This window comes from Falco peregrinus, chromosome 3 (assembly GCF_023634155.1).
Source record: "Falco peregrinus isolate bFalPer1 chromosome 3, bFalPer1.pri, whole genome shotgun sequence".
In the NCBI taxonomy this organism is placed as follows: domain Eukaryota; kingdom Metazoa; phylum Chordata; class Aves; order Falconiformes; family Falconidae; genus Falco; species Falco peregrinus.
This window is the reverse complement of record NC_073723.1, coordinates 118,024,789-118,045,586: the sequence shown is the minus strand read 5'-3', so window position 1 is coordinate 118,045,586 and position 20,798 is coordinate 118,024,789. Positions and strand designations below refer to the sequence as shown.

Here is a 20,798-nt window from a genome sequence, read left to right as displayed (position 1 = left end):
GCAGCCCACCCAAGTCTCTCATCCAGCATCCCCAAACCCCCCGCACTTCCAGGCCCCCCCAGTCCCCCCAAGCCCCCAGCAGCCCACCCAAGTCTCTCATCCAGCATCCCTAAACCCCCCAGCCAGCACCCCTGCACCCCCAGCCAGCATCTCCAGACCCCCAGTCCCCCAGCAGCCCCCCCAAGTCCCCCAGCCATCACCTCATACCCCCATCCAGCACCTCTGTATCTCCACCCTGCACCCCTAAATCCCCTATCCCCCCAAACTGCCCCAGCCAGCACCCCTGGACACCCAGCCAGCACCTCCAGACCCCCGATCCCCCAGCAGTCCCCCCAAACCCCCCAGCCAGCACCCCATACCCCCACCAGCACCCTCAAACCCCCAAGCACCCTGAACTCCCCACCCGCCACCCCTGCACCCCCACCGAGCACCTCCATGCCCCCCAGTCCCCCAAGCCTTCAGAAGACCTCCCAAACTCCCAGGCAGCATCCCAGCACTCCCAGCTAGCCCCCCCAAATCCCCTAGTACCCCAAACCACCATCCAGCCCCCCAAATCTCCCAGCTAGTCCCACCAAGTCCCCCAGCACCCCCACCCAGCACCCCCAAAACACCCCAACTCCCCCAGCCACCCCTCCAAATCCCCCAGCACCCTGAACCCTCACCCAGCACCCCCACCCCCCCAGTACCCAGCATTCTCCCAGCATCCCCAAAGCCCAACCCCCCAGCCAGTCTTCCAAACCTCCCAGCACCCCAAACCCTCACCCAGCACCCCCACCCCGCACCCCACCCCTCCAGTACCCAGCACCCCCAAAGCCCCCCCAACTCTCCCAGCCACCCCTCCAAACCCCCAGCACCCCAAACCCCCACCCAGTACCCCCAAAGCCCCCCTGCTCCCCCAGCCAGCCCTCCAACCCCCCCCCAGCACGCCCACCCCCTAGTATCCAGCACCCCCACCTAGCACCCCCAAATACGCCCCAACCCCCCAGCCAGCCCTCCAAATCCCGCAGCACCCCAAACCCCTCCCCGCACCCCAAGCCCCCCTCGCACCCCTGCACCGCTCAGCCCCCGCCCCGCCCCGCCCCCGCACTGCCCAGGCTCCGCCCCAACCGTGCTCGTCACGTGACCATGCCCATTCATGCCTCCCCTGCCACCGCCCCTCGTCCTCCGATTGGTTCCCGCGGGCGCTGAGGCTTCTAAGCGAATCAACGGCGAGGGGGAGCGGCGGGGGGAAGGTGTTAAACCGCGTGCGCTGCAGCCTATTGGCTCATTCCCCCTATTGCCCCGCCTCCGCCGCCGGCCGGAAGCAGGAAGCGGCGGGTGCCCGGGACGGCGGCGCCGTGACCCGCGGGCGGGCTGCGCCGGCCGCGCCATGACGGGCAAGTCGGTGCGCGACGTGGACCGGTACCAGGCGGTACTGGCCAGCCTGTTGGTGGAGGAGGAGAACAAGTACTGCGCCGACTGCCAGGCCAAAGGTACCGGCGGCCTCCCCGCGGGCCGCGCCGGCTGAGGGGGGGCGGCGGGGCCTGGTGGGGCCAGTGGGGCCGGCGCGGTTGTGTCCCCCCCCGTGCCGGCCTGTGGCGGGGCGCTGCCCCCCCCCCCGTCCTTCTCCTTACCGCTTGCCGCCGGGGCGAGGAGCTCTCGGCGCCCTCCGGTGTCCCCCCTCCCGGGGGAGCTGCTGCTGCGGCGGGAGGGGAGGGCGCCCGCTCCGGGAGGGCAGGCCTGGCTGGGCCCTGGGGGGCAACGGCTCCGCGCTCTGGCCTCCCCCGTGAGGGGGCAGAGAAGGCTTCGGCCGTGCTGTCGAGGGCTGCTGCGGCGGGGCCGGGTGCTTCCAGGGTAGATGTTTCCCCGCTGCTGGAGCAGGCGCTTGGTATTTGGCCGAAAATACGTAAATAAATAAAAAACCGCCCAGATTTGCCTTATTTAATTCGCTGTTAGTCGCAGCAGCAGTGCTGCAGCAGGCTGGGCAGTGCTCCTGGCAGAGAAACCTCTCCGGGTGCCTCTGACCCCGCTCCTGCAGCTCGGCTGTGCCTATCCCTCAGCCAGTGAGTGGGAACTGCCCGGGATTTGCTGCTGGCAACTCATCTATCACCTCTCTGCCTGTGCTGGGATGTCGGTATCAAAACACAGAATCGCATCTGGGGACCGCTCTTCTGCAGGAGTCTTGTGTTAAGAGAAACCTGGAAAGCTGGCGTTGCGTAATATTGGAGGGCATTCCTGCCGGAGGAGTAATATCCTGTAATTTAGAGCTGCAATGTGGGCAGCAGATCACGGTTAAAGGATCAGGTAGGAGCAGTATTAGAAGGTGCAGTGTGTAAGGAGAAGAAAGGAACTGGAGCACGCGCCACTGAAAGGATTTCGGGTCCTTGTCCTGTGCTTCCTTTTCTACTTCGTGTTGATTTCAAGGCATGTTGTGATCCTTACCTTTCTTAGAAAGGAGTGGGAGAGGGGTAGAGAGGAAGTCAGGTGTAAATGTTTGCATTCCAGAAGACAAAACAATTTAACAAAACAACTGTTACTTGTTCCAGGGTGATGCAGATATATTTCTGTAGTTTCCTACTGTGAAATGCTTTGCTTTCCTGTAGCACAAGAGTTGAGGTTGGGCCCATGCCTACCTAAAATCCTATTTTAATGTGCAGTTATGATTTGGAGAGATCTGAACTTGAGGCTTGTTTCCCAATAGCTGCATTAAATGACCTCAGAGCAAGGGCTGTCTTTCTGTGCCCGATAGTAAGTGGGAGTCTTGGTCACCTCAGTATGACCTCTAAAAACTGCAGAGAGCACTGCTGAACAACATTAAAAAGGGTGCTATTAAGATTTGCTTTCAGCTCTGCCCTAAAAAACCCCAAAATGTAGTCACCTTATTGTAACAACCTGTCTTGGAGATGGTGTGTTTTGAGGCATGGTTCACAACTTGCTTTGGTTGACCATGTAGATTGAACATTGTGATGTTGGCAGAGAGCAGAATGTGCCTCTTGCTTTGCAAATACCTTATCTCTTGGTGCCCAATGCCAGCACCAAGGGCAAAAATAGCTGTCTTTACTGTCTCGTGCCTCAAAAGACAAGATACGTACAAAATATGGAAACAAATTCTCCTCACAGTTCCAGGTTCCTTGTTTTGATGTGATTATGTAGCTTCTCCCGTTCACAGTACCTCCTGGAAATGTGGTATTCTGGTTAATACTGCATAAAAAAAAAAATCAAAGTGTGCAGTTCAGCATTCCCACAAAAGCTGGAAGCTGCTTGTGTCTGGGAAGATAGATTCCTTCAGTCATGAAGTGTAGGCTTCTGTTGCACTGAGTTATCTGACAAAATAATTATCCATTATACTAATGAGATTCGTGGAGATGTGAAATCTCATTCTTGAGGGCAATGTACAGAGATTGTGGCCACGGGAGGTTGTATGAGATAAGCTCTCGAGCCCGGGATCTGACTGATAGTTGGTGCCAGTCAAAGCGTGATACTGGGCTGTGTTTTGGTTATTGTGGCTTGACGTGGTGTGCTCCCAGCAAGGCACTGGAACTGGTTTGCAATGGCAGGAAGGGCCTGGTGTTCTTAACCGCTGCTGTAACTGCAACCTTCAGCTTTGCTTATGGAAATGAGCCCCAGGTGTACTTGTGCAGAGTAAAGAGCACATTTTATTTGATATATGGCTTCTTAATAACTAAAACCTCTGCAAGTCTGTGCTAATGAGAGGCCACGTGGTATTTGCTAGCTCCAGGTGGCTTCCCTCAGTGTTTCTAGCACTGCCTGAGAGGATAGCTGCTTTTCTGTACAGCTGATTGTCGCTCTGTTTTAACCGATTGCAAGTCTGGCTATGCTAGTTGAGACGCACAAAGAATGTGCTCGCGTAAAGTCCTGTGAGTAGTAGTTTGCCAAGGTCACGGCTGAAATCTGGTTGCTGTAGCAAATGACGCTGGGGGGGTTAGCTGGTAGCGGCAGGTCTTTATTTCTTATGCCAGCTCCCTCCTTTGTCAGCTCACATTCAGTATCCTAAGGGTTTTTGCATGAGTTTCAGCAAAGTTGAAGGCGGAGTAAGAACCTGGCAGCTCATACAGCACCTATCGAGACAGCTTTACACTAAACCACTGCCCTTTGACCATCTGGGTTTATGTTGAAGTGACTGAATTCTGTAGTGGTTTGCTGCTTGATCTGAGCGTTTCAAAGCTAGCATGACACATAGGCAGAGGCTGTTCAGATGCCACCCACACTTCCATTATGCCTGTTCCCAATGACCTAACTACTTGCTGGGTTTCATTACTGTATTTTTTCTACTTCTATATACAGAACTAAACGAGATCACCGTACCTGTTAGTGTGAGCCGCAGCGCTAGTATGTACCTGCTTGATTTCATCCTCTACAGGAATTCTCAGTGTTGGGGGAAAAGTCTGCTTTTCAGGAACATCAGCTCTCTGCTGTTGGCTGCTGGTTGGACTCAGCACTCTGGGACCAGTGTAGTGAACGTGCTCTTGTTTATTATGCCATGCTGGTGAACAGTTGGGTATCTTCCATTTCTTCTGCCCTCAAAGTGATTGCTTACGGAGAAGGTGGCCTTCTGTGTTCGTGTTATTATTTGCATTCCATCAGGCAGTGTGTACAAGTGATTCCTAATCCAGCTCGTGCCTTTAAGTGTGATAAGGGAGGAAGACTAGGTTTCTCCAATATATTTTCCTTCCCTCATATAGCTGGGATTCAAGTAGCTTCTGTGGGGCACATCATTCTTCGCAAGGTGTTTCTTCTGACAGGCTGTTGGAGACACTGGTGGCTTCACGTGCTTTCTGTGCGTAGCTTTTCTGGAAGAGCTACACAGAGGAGCCTGAAAGAGCTGCAGAAGCACGAGCCTGATGGCCTCCCTGGACAGCTGTTAATGTCCTGGGTCTGAGCTGCTGGAGGAGGGGGAAAAAAGGACGACGTGGAAACTGGGAAAGAAAGCTCGGGGTGGTTTTTGCTTCTGCAGCAATAAACGCTGCAGTGGTTAGAGGCTTTTGTTTTGGAGGAAGCTGGGTGAGATCTCTCCCCTGCTTCTTCCTCTTTGTATTGCAGAGTTTCTGTTCAAAGTGTGGGTAAGTGGGGTGATCTGATCAAAAGCGGCTGGACGCGTACCAAGCGGTACATCCTGTGCTGAAGCAGAGTGTGGCTAGACTGCTGCAGTGGAGCTTAGGGGTGAAAACCTGTGTGTCTGAGAGGGGTCTTCATTACATGATCAAAATGGGACTCGGGAGCTCAGTGGCAGCCTTTAGGACATAATCTACCCATGTTGGGCACAAACAGAACAGCAGATTTTTCCCCTTGCAAGCACAGCCAATGGTTTCTTGTCTCAGTGGGTTTCACATGCAGCTCTGAATACTGTCACAATATTGTTATTAATGATCAAAAGCAGCGATCCAGCATGGAGTCCTAGCACCACATGCAGTGATGCAGCTCTCCCCTTGGCACTGCCCAGCATGGCTAAGGTGGTAGCATGGCTGTCTGCTAACAGCTGGAGAGGTAATTAGCATAATCCTCTTTTTGACAGCCTTTGCTGTACAAATTGCTTGAACAAAACACCTTAAAAGAGAAGCTGTTGATGGGGGGGACCTCTTCTACCAGTGCATGGCGAAGGGCTTTCTGAGGGTGGTTGTGGTTTCGTGTGTGAGGTAGCATGACTGTCAGGCAGTCTGACTGTACTGAGTGTCCATCAGAAGATTCACTGCTGAACATCAGAATTGAGTCTGGAGGCTGAAATTGCAACGTAGCTGGAGGGATGTGGTGTAATTGGTGCAAGTCGGACTTGACCTAAGCATTCAGGTACCTTCCAGGAGATGGGAAATGTCTTGTGTTGAGTAACACTTATGTTAACTGGATTCTTCTCTGCGTTTCTGACTCTAAAGCTCTGTGCTGAACTTGTGTGAGATACAGCTAATTCTATTTGATTCTCTCCTTCTCCCAAACTCTTCCCCTCTGCTCTTCCAGTCCTATCTATCCAACAGGCTCCTTGGATCCGGTTCCATTGACGTCGGAATGGCAGGTTCCTCCACAGGGAGCACCAGCGAGGACCGCGGTATCTGTCCATCAGTTAAGGTTGCCCTGTGCTCCTCCTGGTTTGTCTGACTCTTCCCTTCATCCTTGTGTCTTGTGAGAACTGTGGGTTCCGTGCTGAAATCAACCCCTTCTTCTAACTTCAGTGGTTAGATGGGAAACCCTTTGTTAAACACAACACCAAGCCAGATCTGATTCTTCAGGCAGTCTTTTCTGAAACAGGGTAGAACTTTGGAAAAAAAAAAAAACCAACAACAAACCCAAACTGTAAAGAGGTGGTTAAATATTGGATGGGGAGCAGAAGGAGCAGGTTGAAAATCCTGGGGCTGGGGTAGGTGCAGTTAAGGAGGGATGATTTCCAGTGGAATGGGAGAGCTGGCTTATTACATTTGGTTTAGTCCAGCCAAATGAGTATTAATATAAAACATGTTGTTAATATTCAACAAAAATCTGTTGACTCAACTCTTCCATCAGCAGACTATTGAATTGCAGCTGAGTTTCCTCTTCAGCAAAAGCAATTTCAAGACTTAACTTTTTAAATAGCTGCCTAGAACAACTGCATGTGATGAAGAAATGCTCGTTATGGGAAAACAGAGCAGTGGGTAGTGATGCATAGTTTGCCTGCAGTGGGCTTCAAAAACCAAAGTGGTGGGACTAAAGCTTCTCAGCTTGCCTTAGAAAATCCTGTATTAGGAGAAAGCTCAGGCTTATGTAATGGAAGCTTGCCAGAGCGGGTGCATATGTGCTTGTGTACTTGTTTTAATTCTTAGCTGCAGTCACAATATTCTGCCGTTATCTTAATGAGCCCTGCATTTTTTCTTCTGCTTTCGAACTGTTCTACTCTTCTATCAGGTCTGAAAGGACTATCTTGTGCATAAAGCAGTATTAATTTCAGGTGGGTGTAAATGTTCAGAAACTAGCTTTGTCTGTGAGACTGGCTCATCCCTTAGTGACCTTCATCTGAGAAGCCTGAGCAGTGCTGCCGTGGTCCAGGGCTCTGGCAGGGCGGGAGCGCAGCTCTGTCTAGCTGTGAGCCTGACCCTACCTATACCTGCCTGAAGTAAGTTGTAGGTTCCCACTCAAGCCACAAAGCAAGGGAGGGGGGGTGCAGAAAAAGCATCAGCCTTTCCAGTGGGGGACTTATTCTGGAAGTGGTTTGTGCTTGGGAGAGCTGTAGGAAGATACCCTTTAAGGAAGGAGAGGCAGAGCTCTGAGTCATATAACATGGATGCGTGTCTCTACATCTGCCAGAAATAGGTAACAAAGATAATCCTCTGAGCGGGAGGCATCTCGGCAAACCATGTCAGCTTTAATGGCGTTGTTCTTCTGTACCAGCTCGGTTGACCCACCTGTGGAATGGAGAGCCTGTGTGGCCAGTGGCTGTATAGCAGAGGGTGTAAATTAAGGGTCCAGAGATGCCATGTGATTCTCGGAGCATAGCTGCAACTTTTAGTAAAAGTTTGTTCCTATAGTAACTGCCAGAGGAATTACATAAGGTATCAAACATGTTCAGGAGCTCGTGTGCCAGCCTCTTCAGAAAATGCCTCTGCAGTTTAAAGGTAATTCATCTTTCAAAATGCAAGTAGGTTATCAAAGCCAACTAGAGAATCAAGAATAGCTTTGGTCTCCTTCAGTTGATCCAGAATAGTGATTACTTCATGTGTCCTCGGAAATCTAGGACAAAGTTTGAGCTTTTAAGAGAAACTGTCTTAAGAGCAAAGCTTCATCTGACTGCGAAGCTGGATTTACCTGTGCTACGGTTAGACCTACAATGCCTTGTTAAACTGCTTACCTCTATTTTTGGCAAAACATGTCAGTCCTTCTTGGCCAGGTTACACCCTTATGAATGTCAAGTCATTTTTGGTAACTGATAGTGGAAACCAGTTTACGCCTAGCTCTAGACTGAAGAGATGATCAGTCAAGCAAAAAAGTGGCCCAGGAGCTGAGACTCCTTCCTCTGTTAGGAGCTGTTTTAAGGATTTAGTGACTTCTGCATATCTCCCCAACTCAAATGAGACTGGCAGGCAGAGTCTAAATGCTTTTAACACATGGTGAAGAATTAAAGACATAAGGGATTTGATGGCAGGGAAACTAAGTTGAATTTTGATGGTGTAAAATAGTAGTGCTAGTGGGAGTTTCCATCCTGCTGCTCTGTTTACATGTGCATTTGGGCACGAGGATGGTGTTTACAAACTACCAAAATTTTTTGCATTTCATGGAATTTCAGGCCGCCTTGAAATCTGCTGCCTTTCCCCTAGTAACTTCCAGGACTGACTAGTGTGTAATTTTGGTCAAAACCTAGTGACCACAGGGAATACATGGATTGTGAAACCTGACTGATTTTTTTTATCTCTCTAGACTGTGTTGCCATCGGTATTGGTAATGTTAACGAGCCCCCTTGCATGGATTGTCACTATAGCATCTCCTTGAAATTGTCACTTTCACAGTTTATTTGCTGAAGTAATAAGCATCACTTTCTTAAACAGCAGGAAGGATCCACCTTGCTGTTTGCAGCATCTGTTTTAATTTCCTCCACCTTGCTCCATCTGCGTTTGTACAATCGCAGTGCTGCTTCAAAGAACAAGATGGTCGCAGTGATAAGAGGTGCACTGAAGGCTGCAATTCTTCTGTGAGCTTACTGCTACTCAAAGTTAGATCAAATGCTGCTGCGTAGCTTCCTTCGAGGCCACGAGACGCTCAGTGTTACGCGTTTCTGGTAAACTGTAGAAGATTCAAAGCCTGTTCCTGAGAGGAAACAGAGCCAGCATCAGTCAGCTTGGTCTGACTTGGCCAGTAAGGTACCTGTAGCAAACATTATGGTTTGGGGAGAATATACTGGTTGCTACTAATGCAGCCAAGAAGATTTTTTAAGGCAAAGCTCCAAGCTGTTGTTGGAGTCTATATTCTCAACCCCCATAGATGCCTCTGGCTCTTCCTTTTTCTTGCTAAGAGTGGTTAAAACCTATAATTAATGCAGCAGTCTTTTACTGGGGGGGGGGGAAGGGGAAGGCAAAGAAATTCTGAAAGCAGCCCTTGCGTCTTTCGGAGCAGAATGAAGTTGAATTTTTGAACCGCTGAACTACTTGACTAGGTATATATCCTCATCAGACTCCCTTGGAGAGCTTTTTGGCTTTAGCAGCTGTTCCAATGGCTTCCTGAAAACTAATCAAATAGCTTAGCCTGGTACTAAATCTGGGGGTACAGCGGGTGTTAGCACTTCACAAATCTCAGTGGTAGGTCCGTGAGCCCTGTGTCAGTATGGCCCTGCTCAGGCCATACTCACTAGCCTGTGTTAGTGAGTAAACAGCATAATTTAGAGATCTTGATGCTGAGTTTAACTGTGCTTTTTACTTACTAGCAGAGTTTGCCTCGTTTCCCCAAGCTGTTCTGAATGCTTGACTGTAGAGCACATCTCTGCAGTAAAGAGCAGAGGAAGTTCTTTTGTAAGACAGCCTTTGTCATAGCTTTTCTACGAGTGGAATGAATTTCAGTAAGTCATTAAGCAATCTCTTTCCAGAATAAGGAAGCCACAAGTCAAAGGAAGCTCTTGGATACTTGACTATTTCTTCATTTGGCTCTGGAAAAAATTAGGGCTTTTCAACTTTGACTGGATGAGAAATTTCTAAGTACTGGTGAAGGCTTGTACGAGAGGATGTGCATGTCATCTCGCAGCGATTATCTGGCTCCAGGGAGGATTTCCCACATCCCCTTCCCCTGTGAGTGCTGAGGGGGTGGCTGTGCGGTGCCGTAGTCCCACACATGGAGCAGTGTTAGGGGGGATCAATGGGCTGAGCAGGCACATTTCCCTCTTACAGCTGGGCTTTTGCTGGAGTGCTTGCAGGCAGGGAGCCTGCGAGGCAAACGATTGTTTGCACTAAGAATATTTCATTAGGCTTTGAATAGCCATGCTCTCTCCTTCCTGCCTATGAAAGCATCTATTTTTTCCTGAACTCCCCCCCTTCTCAAAAGAGCACTGGCTTTGCAGCCAACTTCTGTTTTATTTTTAAATGCCTTTTGGAGGGTTATTACCAAAGAAACTCGTGTGAGTAGCTTGAGACAAAATTTTAATGCCTGAATAAAGGGTGAGGAGTGAATCCCCTTGGGATTCCTTGATTAAAAATGCCGAGGGTGTGAACTTTCAGCAAAGTGACTGAAGACATGATGTGAAGGGGAACAGCCAGGCTGTGCTGGGGTTGCGAAGGGAACTGGGAGCCTCTCCAGTAAGGGCAGATCATTCAGGCAGTCCTTGCAGGCATTAATGATTCTGGCTTAGATGCTAGCTGAAGCTGCTATGACCAGCTTGGTATGCAGTGTTTATTTTGACAGGCTGGGATATAAAACAGGCTGTGAAACTGTCTCATGGAAGCACTGCCCAGGCAGCTCGGTTTTTCGCACATAGCTTTCTAGTCTCTGCTGGATGGTGGCGCATCCTCACTTGGGAATATGCTCAAATATTCAATGCAGCTTTCTGAAATGAAAACTGACTGAGCAATAGATGCTTTTAAGCTCATGATCTTCCTGCAACCGCTGCCAGGCTAGGAATATATCCCAGGGTGGTCTCATCTAGCCTTAATATTGTGCCAGAACCAAGTGTATAGCTGGGCTTTCAAATCTGTTTTGATTCTTACTCAAAACTGGTGTTTTCTTTAATCTCACTGTCACCTGCAGATGGTTGGCATTCTCCAGAAAGGATTTGGGCACGTATGAGGTGATGTACAGGGGCATGAGATGCTTAATCAGATCAGAACAAGCTATGCCCAGCTAAGGTTAGTGCCATGTAACTTACTGCGGAAGTTTAAAATTAGTCAAAATACTGAAACCAAAGTGACTGCAGCATTAGGCTTGCACGTCTGATACTGGCTGTCATTGCAGCAAACCCCCAGTTTTGCATATGGGAAGCAAGTTTTCATTTAGCCCTTAAACTCTATAGCAGTCTGGTGGCTTTTAGAACATTAGCAAGAGCATTCATGCGAGGACCACTTTCTTTTATGCCGCTTTCTAGCGGGTTAACAAGCAAAATGCTTCTGTTAGCCTTGTCCTAAAATCTTTTGCATGTGAGTCTCCATGATTAGGTGAAGCCAGAGGGTACTGTGGTCCCTGTGGCATGGCATGCCCTCCTGGGAGCAGTTCGTGGTGTCAGGGTGTGCACAGAGGCTGCAAGGGAAGATAGTGCTCTGCTGCAGCCCTAGCAATGCTGATAAGCACCGCTGTGGTATTCTTTAAAGCAACTTACCCACATAAAAACATTTCACCCTTAACTTCCGCGAAGGTGTTTTGCCCCTTCTGTCATCGCTCAGTCGCTGTAGTTTCTGTATACAGTCTTCAGCTTGGCTTAGTTTTGGGGAAGTTAAATGCTGCAACATGTGACCGAACTCTCATCTGTAAATACCACCTGGGTCTTTCTGCAAGTCAGTCACCTTGAAAATAGCATGTGAAACTGTGGGGGAAGCAACTCTATGAAGTTCTCCCCAGCCAGAGCTTCACTGGGCACTTCCTCCTGTGATTTCTAGCGAGAGCTGCTTCGTCGTGCCCTCAAAAGAGGGAAGTGGGAGGCTTGTGTACATTTACATGATAACCCATCCCCCCCTTGCCCACAAAACGAAGTCCTTCATCATAAATAAAATCATAAAAATGCCGTTTTATCTTAAGAGTTGGGTGCACTGGATACTAGCAAAGCTGAAGGTCAAAACAGAATGTGCTTGGGCTGGTGCTTCTGCATGTTATGTCCAACCTAACCAGGACATCTGAGCTTTGTCCTGCTGCTTCCTTGCTGGCAGCCTGCTTAGGCCAGGCTGTCTTGCTTGGGATACCCTTGCTTTCAGCGAAAGAAACCCTTGTAGTGTTCCTCACCGCCCAAGGCACCAAATGATAATTTTAACGAGCGTGATGTTATTTGGAGTTTGATTCGGGGAGGCAAAACGGATTGCCTCGCACCGCTGCCGACAGGCTGCCGTGCTGCTCAGCACTGATTATTCGAGCAGCAGCTCTTCCCTGTTGTGTTGCGTCTTGCTGTGTCAACCTCTCGCTGCTGTTGAGGCAAGTGGTTCTCTTCTGCAGCTGCTTATCTTAAAGCAGCTTTTCACTCTCGAGGGGTGTAGCTGTATCTTGTTCCTCTTTTTATCACAGTGTGGCTAGAATACAAGGCTGTGTAACTAGGCTAAAAGAATTGCTAGTTATATCCAAAGTATGGAGTGCTTGGATCTGGAATTCAAAATCATACGCCTTGCAGAGCTGCAGAGCTTTGGGCAATATTTTGGAGAACCATCCCAAGTATTGCTCTTGAGTGGCTCTAGAGTCACCACTGTGTCAGAGAACAGACTGCTGAAATTCTGCCATCGGTCTTCTCCCTGGCTCCAAACAAAAACGACCCCCCATCCCCAAACTTCTGGCAAAAACAGCCCCACGTCCCCAGACCTCTGGCGTTTCCTCGAGGCTGCAGACCTGAACATGGCAAGGACACCCAAACCCTGGCTGGAATAAGGGTCAGTGGAGAGAACTACCCTTGGTTGTGTAACAGTGTTATCTCTAAACCAAATGCTAGCTGCTAGGAGGATTTTTGAAAGCCTACGTATTTTTTTTAAAAAAAAATATTCACAGGCGTAACGAAGCTGCTTCAGTGTTGGAGTCATCCAGAGCTGGGATCTAAGAGTTGCAGCAGTGGTCAGCTGTTACTCCTGCACTCAGCCCTTCCTATTTCAGATCCTGCATCACAAATAAAGGAACACTAAAGCAGCGTGGCTATAACAGCCTGTACCACTGAGTCATTCTCTTATGTGGCATCGCAGGGTAGGAGGAGGTTGCAGGGGCTTGAGCTAGCACATGTGACAAACCAGTGAGCTGATTACTATAGCCCTGATGTAGTATCTAGCTGACTATTAATCCTTTTAGTCCTATAAAGGCTAAATATATCTAGAGTTTACATCTAACCTTGAATCTCATGCTTAATCCTGCTGGCAGTCTCACGTTATAGCCTTCAGGGTGCATCTTGGGGAGAAGGGCACAAATAAATGAAATGAAGGAGCAGAGTTTTCTGGCTTCAACCTTGGTGTGCTACAGGCGTAACACTGAACAAGCCTTTTTGTCCCCACGTCTCACTTTGTCACTGGTGTACTCAGGTGCTGCTGAAAGTACAGGCCCCCGCTTTGCTGCGTTCAGCCCTTGATATTGACAGGTATGGTAAAGGAACCAAGGTATAGGCAGCAGTATGCTCCTGTTAAGGTCTTCACCAAGAGCTGTTCCTAAGCTGGGAAGTGACTTTCACCAGCTTCATTGAATTAGTACCATTCTCCAAGGCCACTCTTCAAGTGAAAAAGCAGAATGCAATGGCAGGCCAGGTGACTTTTTTCTTTTTTTTTTTTTTTTTTAAAAAAAATCATAACATGAGTTAGCTGGAATAGGTACTTGGAGGTAAGTTAGAGGTTCCATGCCTTTGCCCTGGAAGGGACCATGAGCCACTGATAGCATGAGCGGCACCAAATCCCTTGGGATACTCTAGGCTTCCCCAGTAAATAGGAGTTAAACTGTTAACAACAATCTAGCATATCTAGGAGAGTCAAATACAGCGCTGCTTTTTTAGGGCTTTGAAATTACACTTTCCCCCTCTTCCCCCTCCCACCTCAGCCTCATTAGCTTTGAGGCTTGCTATTTTAGTTATGGCAAGAAAAGACAGAATAACTCTTCATCTGCCACAATGCCTGTAACGCTTAGAAAAAGGGCTAGAAAAAAAGAAAAAATTAGTTTACTGGAGGCTCTTGGGTCCCTTACTCAGGGTGTGGCTGTGCAGTGGCTGCCTGGGCAGCATGGACAGGGATATCTAACCCATGGCGGAAGCTGCCACGGATGATTTGGTTTTAAAACCTGCCTGTCTTGTACTGCAGAGGACTACTTCCAAAGCTGCCTTTCCTTCAGCAGGACTGAGGGTTTCCATGGCCAGGGTCTGTTGGCCCTGGCTGGGAGGGGGGCTGCGCGTGGTGGCAGTGCCTGTGGACCTCCTCGGTAATGCATTTGCTGGGTTTCCTTCAGAGACCTGTTTGCAGTGAGTAAAACTAAGCTTGTTAATCTTTCCCCTGTGGATTGTTTGGGTTTTTTTGACCCTGGCATGATCTCCCTTCTACACCTCGGAGCTGTCCTGCCTGTCTGAAAGCCGCATGCAAGCTGTGAACCTGAGCTGAGCTGTAGAAACTGCGGAGTGAACTGTCCATCGGTCTTGGGCCAGGATTGCAACCTGGGTTCTGCCCCTGGCTCTAGGTTTTTGGTGGCCAAAGTACCGGGTTTTGCTCTGCTCTCCTTACTCAGCTGTAGCCCCCTGCAGAAGACTTGATGTCTTCTTCTGGTCCGTATGTCAAATGCTGAGTATTTTATGCTGCTTTTCCTAGAGCAGTAGTGAATATTCTGGAACAGATTCCACTGCAGTAAGGTTATCTGAGAAAGATTCTCCATTGCTAAAGCAGGAACATGGGCTTATATTGACATGGCTGTTACATGGGTTTAAGCAAGGTGAAATCGGGGGTTTATAGTGTCTTGAGTGTTTGCCTATTCTTCCCTCTTCTTCTTAGACTTGTCTTGCATAGAGCTCTCAAAATGGAAGAGGGAGGCAATGAAATACTAGCTTTAAGTCTAATGATTGGGAGACAATATTTAGACATCCTGCTGATGTCTAATTCCAGTGGCTAATCTGGATGAAAATCTAAAGGCCTCAGTCCCAGTTCACTTGGTACAGTTTCTCAGTTGCTCAAGGCAACTACAGGTTGACTTGATGTGAAACACTTGTGTTTCTTCGCAGGGCCACGATGGGCATCCTGGAATATCGGTGTATTCATCTGCATTCGTTGTGCTGGGATCCACAGGAACCTAGGAGTTCACATATCCAGGGTAAAGTCCGTCAATCTTGACCAGTGGACACAAGAACAGATACAGGTAATGTGAGCAAAACGTGAACAGGGTTGTTCTGTTAGCGGGGCTTGGTAAACTTGGAAGTCAACAAAGTCTGAATAGGCCAAAGGTGCAGGAAGATGACGCCAAGTTAGGTTAGATCGGGAGGGAAAATGTCATCATTTCAGGCTCTGCAAACATCAGGGTAAAGACAAATGCTCGGCAAGTTTCTGTAAAAACGCCAGTGGCTGCTACTGTCTGGAGCAGGAGCTGCTGCCCACCTGCTCTCCATGAGGTTTCCAGAAATCAAATCCTGGACTTACAGGGTGACTTCAGGTTCCTGATGTGCTGTTTATCTTATCTCTGACTATATATTATGCTGTGGTGCTTAGGACTGGCTGATTGTAAGGGGAGGGGGGATCATGACGACTGCATCAAGGATTCCCAGCTAGAAGGTTTGTACCAAAGGCCTGAAGAGTGGCTTTCAGGTACAGAACAGACTTCAAAAGTCTACACATGTCTTCTAGTTAACACAGACTCTTGCTTGGTAACCTGGCATGCTAGTATGTGTAAGGGCTTTAATGTCTGTAAAACAAACAGCTCAAGGATTCTTTTGAATTGCAGTGCATGCAAGAGATGGGAAATGGAAAAGCAAATCGTCTTTACGAAGCCTACCTGCCAGAGAACTTCAGGCGACCTCAAACAGATCAGTATCCTTTCTTCCTCTGCTGCTGGGGAAACGTGGAGTCTTTTCATCTTGTGGCTTTGTAGCTGCTCCTCTTGCACAGGAGGCTTAACTTCACGTGCTGGGGCATCAGCTGTGAGAATGAGCTCCTAGCTAGGCACCCTCTGAGTGTTGCTTCACTTGCAGGCTGCTTGCTTACAGAGTGAGGCAGAAGAGGGCTAAAAGGGTCATTTCTGAGCTGTAGGGGTGGAGAAGGGCAGTGCAAATGTTACAACCTGAAACTGTTGTGTGAGATGCACTGTAGAGTCTGTGGTGAATAGGAGGGTTGACTTTCAGAAGTGCTGAGCATTTAAAATTCTCAGTGGAGACAGATTACAAAGGTGTAACACTTCTGAAAATTTAAGCTGGAACTTTTACCTTTCAGGAGGGTTTCTAGATGCTGGGTGCAATGGGGGTGGTGACATGAATCTAAAGAAACACAGGAGAACCTCTCCGACATTTTTTTGTTTTGTCTTGAGCTGGTGGCTGAGGTGCTTTTGTATGCACAGGATTCATTTCTCCAACCGCTGTGTGATTTGTGTTAATGATATGTATGCTCTGAAGTGATTGCTAAAGTAAATATAAATCAGTGAAGAAAATACACCAGGAATTTAAGCCCTGATTTAATATACCTTTTATAGCACTGCCATGCTTGGAATAACCCAAGGGCAAAAACTGAGTAGCTAAAGTAGTTGGATCCAACACTAAATTATTTTAAGAAAGTTACTGCTGGAAATGCTCTTTAAACAGTCATTAGTTTAGTTACAGCCTGTACCTTGTATCCACATGTCAAATACTACTACGTAAGTCTTCTATTCTTGAATTATTTGTCTTTAACAAGCTGCTTGCAGAGCTGTGGAGAGCTTCATTCGGGATAAATATGAAAAGAAGAAATACATGGACCGAAGTATTGACATCAACGCATTTAGGGTTTGTTTCTAATCACTTCTACAGAAGCTTGAATACATGTTGAGATGCAAGTGTGTGTCTGCCTTATGAGTAAGCGGTGACACTATGAAAATAGACAGTTTAAATGTTTCCTGTATTAGTGACTAAGCTCTTCTCTGAAGCTGATTGCATTCAGTCATTCTGTCAAAAGAATTTAAATTGGAGGGAACCTTTGAAGGCCGTCTTGTCCAACTCCTCAAAGCAGGGCTGTCTTCAAACAGAGGTCTTCAGCTGTATCTTTGAGGTTTTCTTAGATTAGTAACAGCATCATGTAAAGCTCTACATGAACTTTCTCTTTATGTAATGACATGAGTTTTGACCCTCATGTCAGTGGGGTGTTTTTTCCTTACAGAAGGAAAAAGATGACAAATGGAAAAGGAGTAATGAGCCAGTATCGGAAAGAAAACTGGAACCTATCGTCTTTGAGAAGGTGAAAATGGTAAGACCAAAAGACATGGTCATGGATCAATTGTAAAGACTTCTCTCAAGCAGATCAGAGGTAATCCAGCTTGATATGGAAGCATTTTTTCTGGCCTCGGTCATAGCAGTGGATGCATTCGGTCACACTAATGGTAGTAGCTTGTTTTCCTCTGCTCAACCAGATACTAAGCAGATGTGTTCTGCCGTGCAGCTCTGAGCAGGTTGGAATCCAGCTACTCCCTGCTTAGCTTTCCAGCTTGAGCAGTTACTTTCTTGCTAGTTTAGAGCATGCTTGAACTTGACGGTGGGTTCCAACATAATGGGACAATAAAACTGTGTAATACTCTGCAGTTGTTTGCTTTGGAAGCACTTATGGCCCCTGGAAAAAGAATTTTAAGGGTTAATCTCATTAAAGCCTCTAAAGTAGCAGAGCAAAATCAGAATTTGAACAAGGCTTCTGATGTTCTTTTTTCCCTAGCCTCAAAAGAAAGAAGAAACGCAGCAGTCTAGAAAAAGTTCCCCTAAATCTACCGAACCAGTAATGGACTTGCTGGGACTTGGTAAGAGCCTTTCCAGCCTCACCACACTGTTACCCTGACCCTGTCCATCTTTGAGCTTGTGAATTTGATGAGCTCTTAGTACTTATTTTCCATCTCAGGTGAAGAATAACTGATAGGAGCCGTAGAGCATTTTGCTTAATTACTCCAGTGCAACTCGAGCATGGTGCTTGACACTGCAGCAGAAAGTTTTCCTTATGTTTTCCTTTATGCTGGTGCAGTGATTGCGCCTGTAGCGTTACAGGAGCGGCTGTGGTGGGCTCCAGACAGCATGGCTCCCAGCTGCTCTGAGGTTAACAGGGCAGTTGTGGCGCAGTACACTTCTTGGTCCCCAGCCAGTTCCTTCTCAGCACCATCAGGATGAGCAAAGAGCTGGCAGTGTGTGGCTGCAGCAGGTTAGGGGTCAGGTCACTGGGTTGAGTGGCATGTTGGCAGGGAGGCTGCCCCTCAGCCTGAGGCCATCTGGGTGAGCATCCATCGCGGCTTTGTTTCTCCCAGATGCTCCTGTGACAACCACGGTTACAAACGGCCGGCCTAGCAGCCTGGAGAAGGATCTTGATCTTTTTGCATCGGTGGGATCAAACTCCGACTCCAGGAAGGTAAGAAGGGAATAACAGTGCTCGACAAAGCCTCGTTAGATGCTGGAATGAGATGATGATCTGTGTCTTCCCCTAGTGCTGAGTGCAGCTGTTGCACTTGTGCTGCCTCTGTCTCAGGTCACTGGCTCTATGCCAACATCTGGAAGTGCTGGTTCTGTTCCCGAAAACCTGAATCTCTTCCCTGAGCCAGGAGGCAAAGGAGAGGAAGCGGGGAAGAAGCAACTCTCTAAGGACTCTATCCTCTCCTTGTACGGCTCTCAGACACCTCAGCTGCCTGCGCAAGGTAACAGCTCTCAGAATAGAGCTGCTGACTGGCAGCGCACTAATTCGGAGTGGGTGGGGTGTCCTGGTAGCTGACAAGCGGAGAAGTGGGAATGTAGGTGGTCCTTCTTGAGAACTGGTGAGTCGCATAATAAGCAGCTTAGTCTGGATGTTTCGGGACCAAGAGAATGTTGTGATAGTCCCAGAGTTAAAGGTTGGCATTTCAGCCCCTGGCAATGAGTGTAGCGGTTCTTGCCTTCATTGCTTCTCTGCCTTTTTCCAGGAGCCATGTTCATGGCCCCAGCTCAGATGGCTTATCCCGCAGCGGCGTATCCTAGCTTTCCAGGAGTAGCCCCCTCCAGCAGCATGATGGGAAGCATGATGGCACCATCGGTGGGAATGATGGCCCAGCCTGGAGCTGCCGGGATGGTGACTCCCATGGCCATACCAGCTGGATACGTGGGTAACGTGCAGGCTGCTGTCATCGGTGTCCCCAATGGGATGATGGCAGCGCAGCAGGCTGGCTACGTGGCTGGCATGGCAGCAGTTCCCCAACCAGTCTATGGTGTGCAGCCAGCACAGCAGCTTCAGTGGAACATCGCTCAGGTGAGGTGTCATCTGCTGGTGACCCGAGGGTGGGGGAGGCACATGTGACTAATCCAACCCTGTTACCTGGAGATTTCAGTGATTCCACAGCCTGGCTCCTGGGGCTGGGTGAGGTTCTGCTGATGCCACAGGCAAACCGAAGGATCACCAAGGGGTGACTTGGTCAGAGGTCTTGGTGCTTGGTGGAGAACAAACATCAGGGCAACGTTAGCTGAAGTGAAAACTTCCTCAGCTGAGCATGCACCTGAGGAGCCAGTGGCTTCACGATAACCCTTCTAAAGAACCTGCTTAAGCCTGGGATGTGGTGGGGATCGTGAGTTTTGCCTCTGCTGTGGGCTGGCGGTGTCCTCGACGTAGCCTTGACTTCCCTCCTCTCCCCTTTGCAGATGACCCAGCAGATGGCTGGGATGAACTTCTATGGAGCTAACGGCGTGATGGGATATGGACAGTCAATGGGTGGAGGAGGTGCCCAGGGAAGCAATCAGTCCCTCAGCACTCAGATGTGGAAATGATCCCTTGCGTTGTGACCATTTTTGCCTTCTGTTCTGTTCTTCAAAACTGCTCCATGAGACATTCAGGGCTTTTTCTTTCTGGCTGGCTGCCCAGCCTGAACCTCCTTCCATCCCCGAGACCCATCTCTGCCTTTTCACTGTCAGACACGGTGAAAACCTCAAGTCATCAGAACGTGAGCTCCCCTGTATTTAGCACAGTCAATGCACTCTTCTGGGGTGGACCCCCTCCTTGCACAAACCTCCACTAATGCTTCTGGGTAGCACTTGGTGTCCTGCTGGGTATCTTAGCAGAGGTGTGACTGAGCGAGTTGGGAAAGCCGTACTTAATACTGCCTGTGGCATCAGGCTGTTTAAAAATCACTTAAACTCTAGTATTAGTAGGGGGTTTGGTTAGCAGAGGGGTGAAAACCTTGTTTGGTGCTGAGGAACTGGATTTTAACCCAAGCCCAGGGGCAAGCAAGCCTTGCTACCTCCTCCCTTGAGTGGAGTTCTCCGGAGCTGAGGCCTCGCTGTGCTTGGCTCGCCAACCCTCATTGGAACCAAAGTCATTTTGAAGACCCCTCTCCCTCCCCCCGTGAGCAAGCAGGATTCTCGCACAGTGTGGGGGCAAGGTGTTTGGAATGTGAAACTTGCACTTCAGAGTGGCTTTTCTGTCTAATATGTGGTATTGATGTATTTAACTTTTAACAATCTAACTGAGAGTTAACTTATCAAGGGGCTGAGAGCCCACTGCAAGTTTTATTACAATTTTAAAATGACTATGGCATCCTAATTTATACTTTTTTCATGGTTTTTTTGTTTTGTTCCTGTGTAATCCTGGTACATCTTCCTGGCTAGCTTTTGACATTTGAATTCTAGGCATAAGAAGTGGGTGGGTCAGATTTCTTTTCACATCTTCAGTAGAACACAACTGCTTAAACTCATCGGCGTGAGCAAGAAGTCAAGACTTCTGTGGTCTACTTTATCCTGTGTATATGTAAATTCCCAAATAAAATATTGCAGTGAAACCTCAGCTGACTTCTCTTGTTTTTAAACAGCGTAACAGATTGTGTTAAACACTGTCACGGGTGCGAGTTGTTCACTTCAGGTGCCTTTTTGGAGCCTTTCATCCAAATCAGACCTACTCCATCTGCTTTGTAGCAGGGCTGCGTCCCAAATGTCAGGTGAGAACAGTGTTTGCCTGAAAGCGAAGGACTATCAGCATGCAAAGAACCAGGCTCAGCAGAGGCAGAATCAGGTCAGTTGACACTTTTATATACAAGAGAGACTCACGGCTTAGGGGGGT

The 20,798-nt window shown here is 48.6% G+C and overlaps 1 protein-coding gene across 1 annotated transcript; it reads left to right on the top strand.

Annotated features, from left to right (window-relative positions):
• Positions 1-1,292: 1,292 nt before the first annotated feature.
• On the top strand, positions 1,293-20,525 carry SMAP2 (small ArfGAP2). Its single transcript, XM_055799484.1, has 10 exons — positions 1,293-1,472; positions 14,798-14,931; positions 15,511-15,596; positions 16,462-16,540; positions 16,911-16,997; positions 17,457-17,538; positions 18,034-18,134; positions 18,252-18,417; positions 18,679-19,001; positions 19,388-20,525. The coding sequence occupies exons 1-10, from the start codon at positions 1,370-1,372 to the stop codon at positions 19,511-19,513; spliced, it is 1,287 nt and encodes a 428-aa protein (XP_055655459.1). The 5' UTR covers positions 1,293-1,369; the 3' UTR covers positions 19,514-20,525.
• The last annotated feature ends 273 nt before the right edge of the window (positions 20,526-20,798 follow it).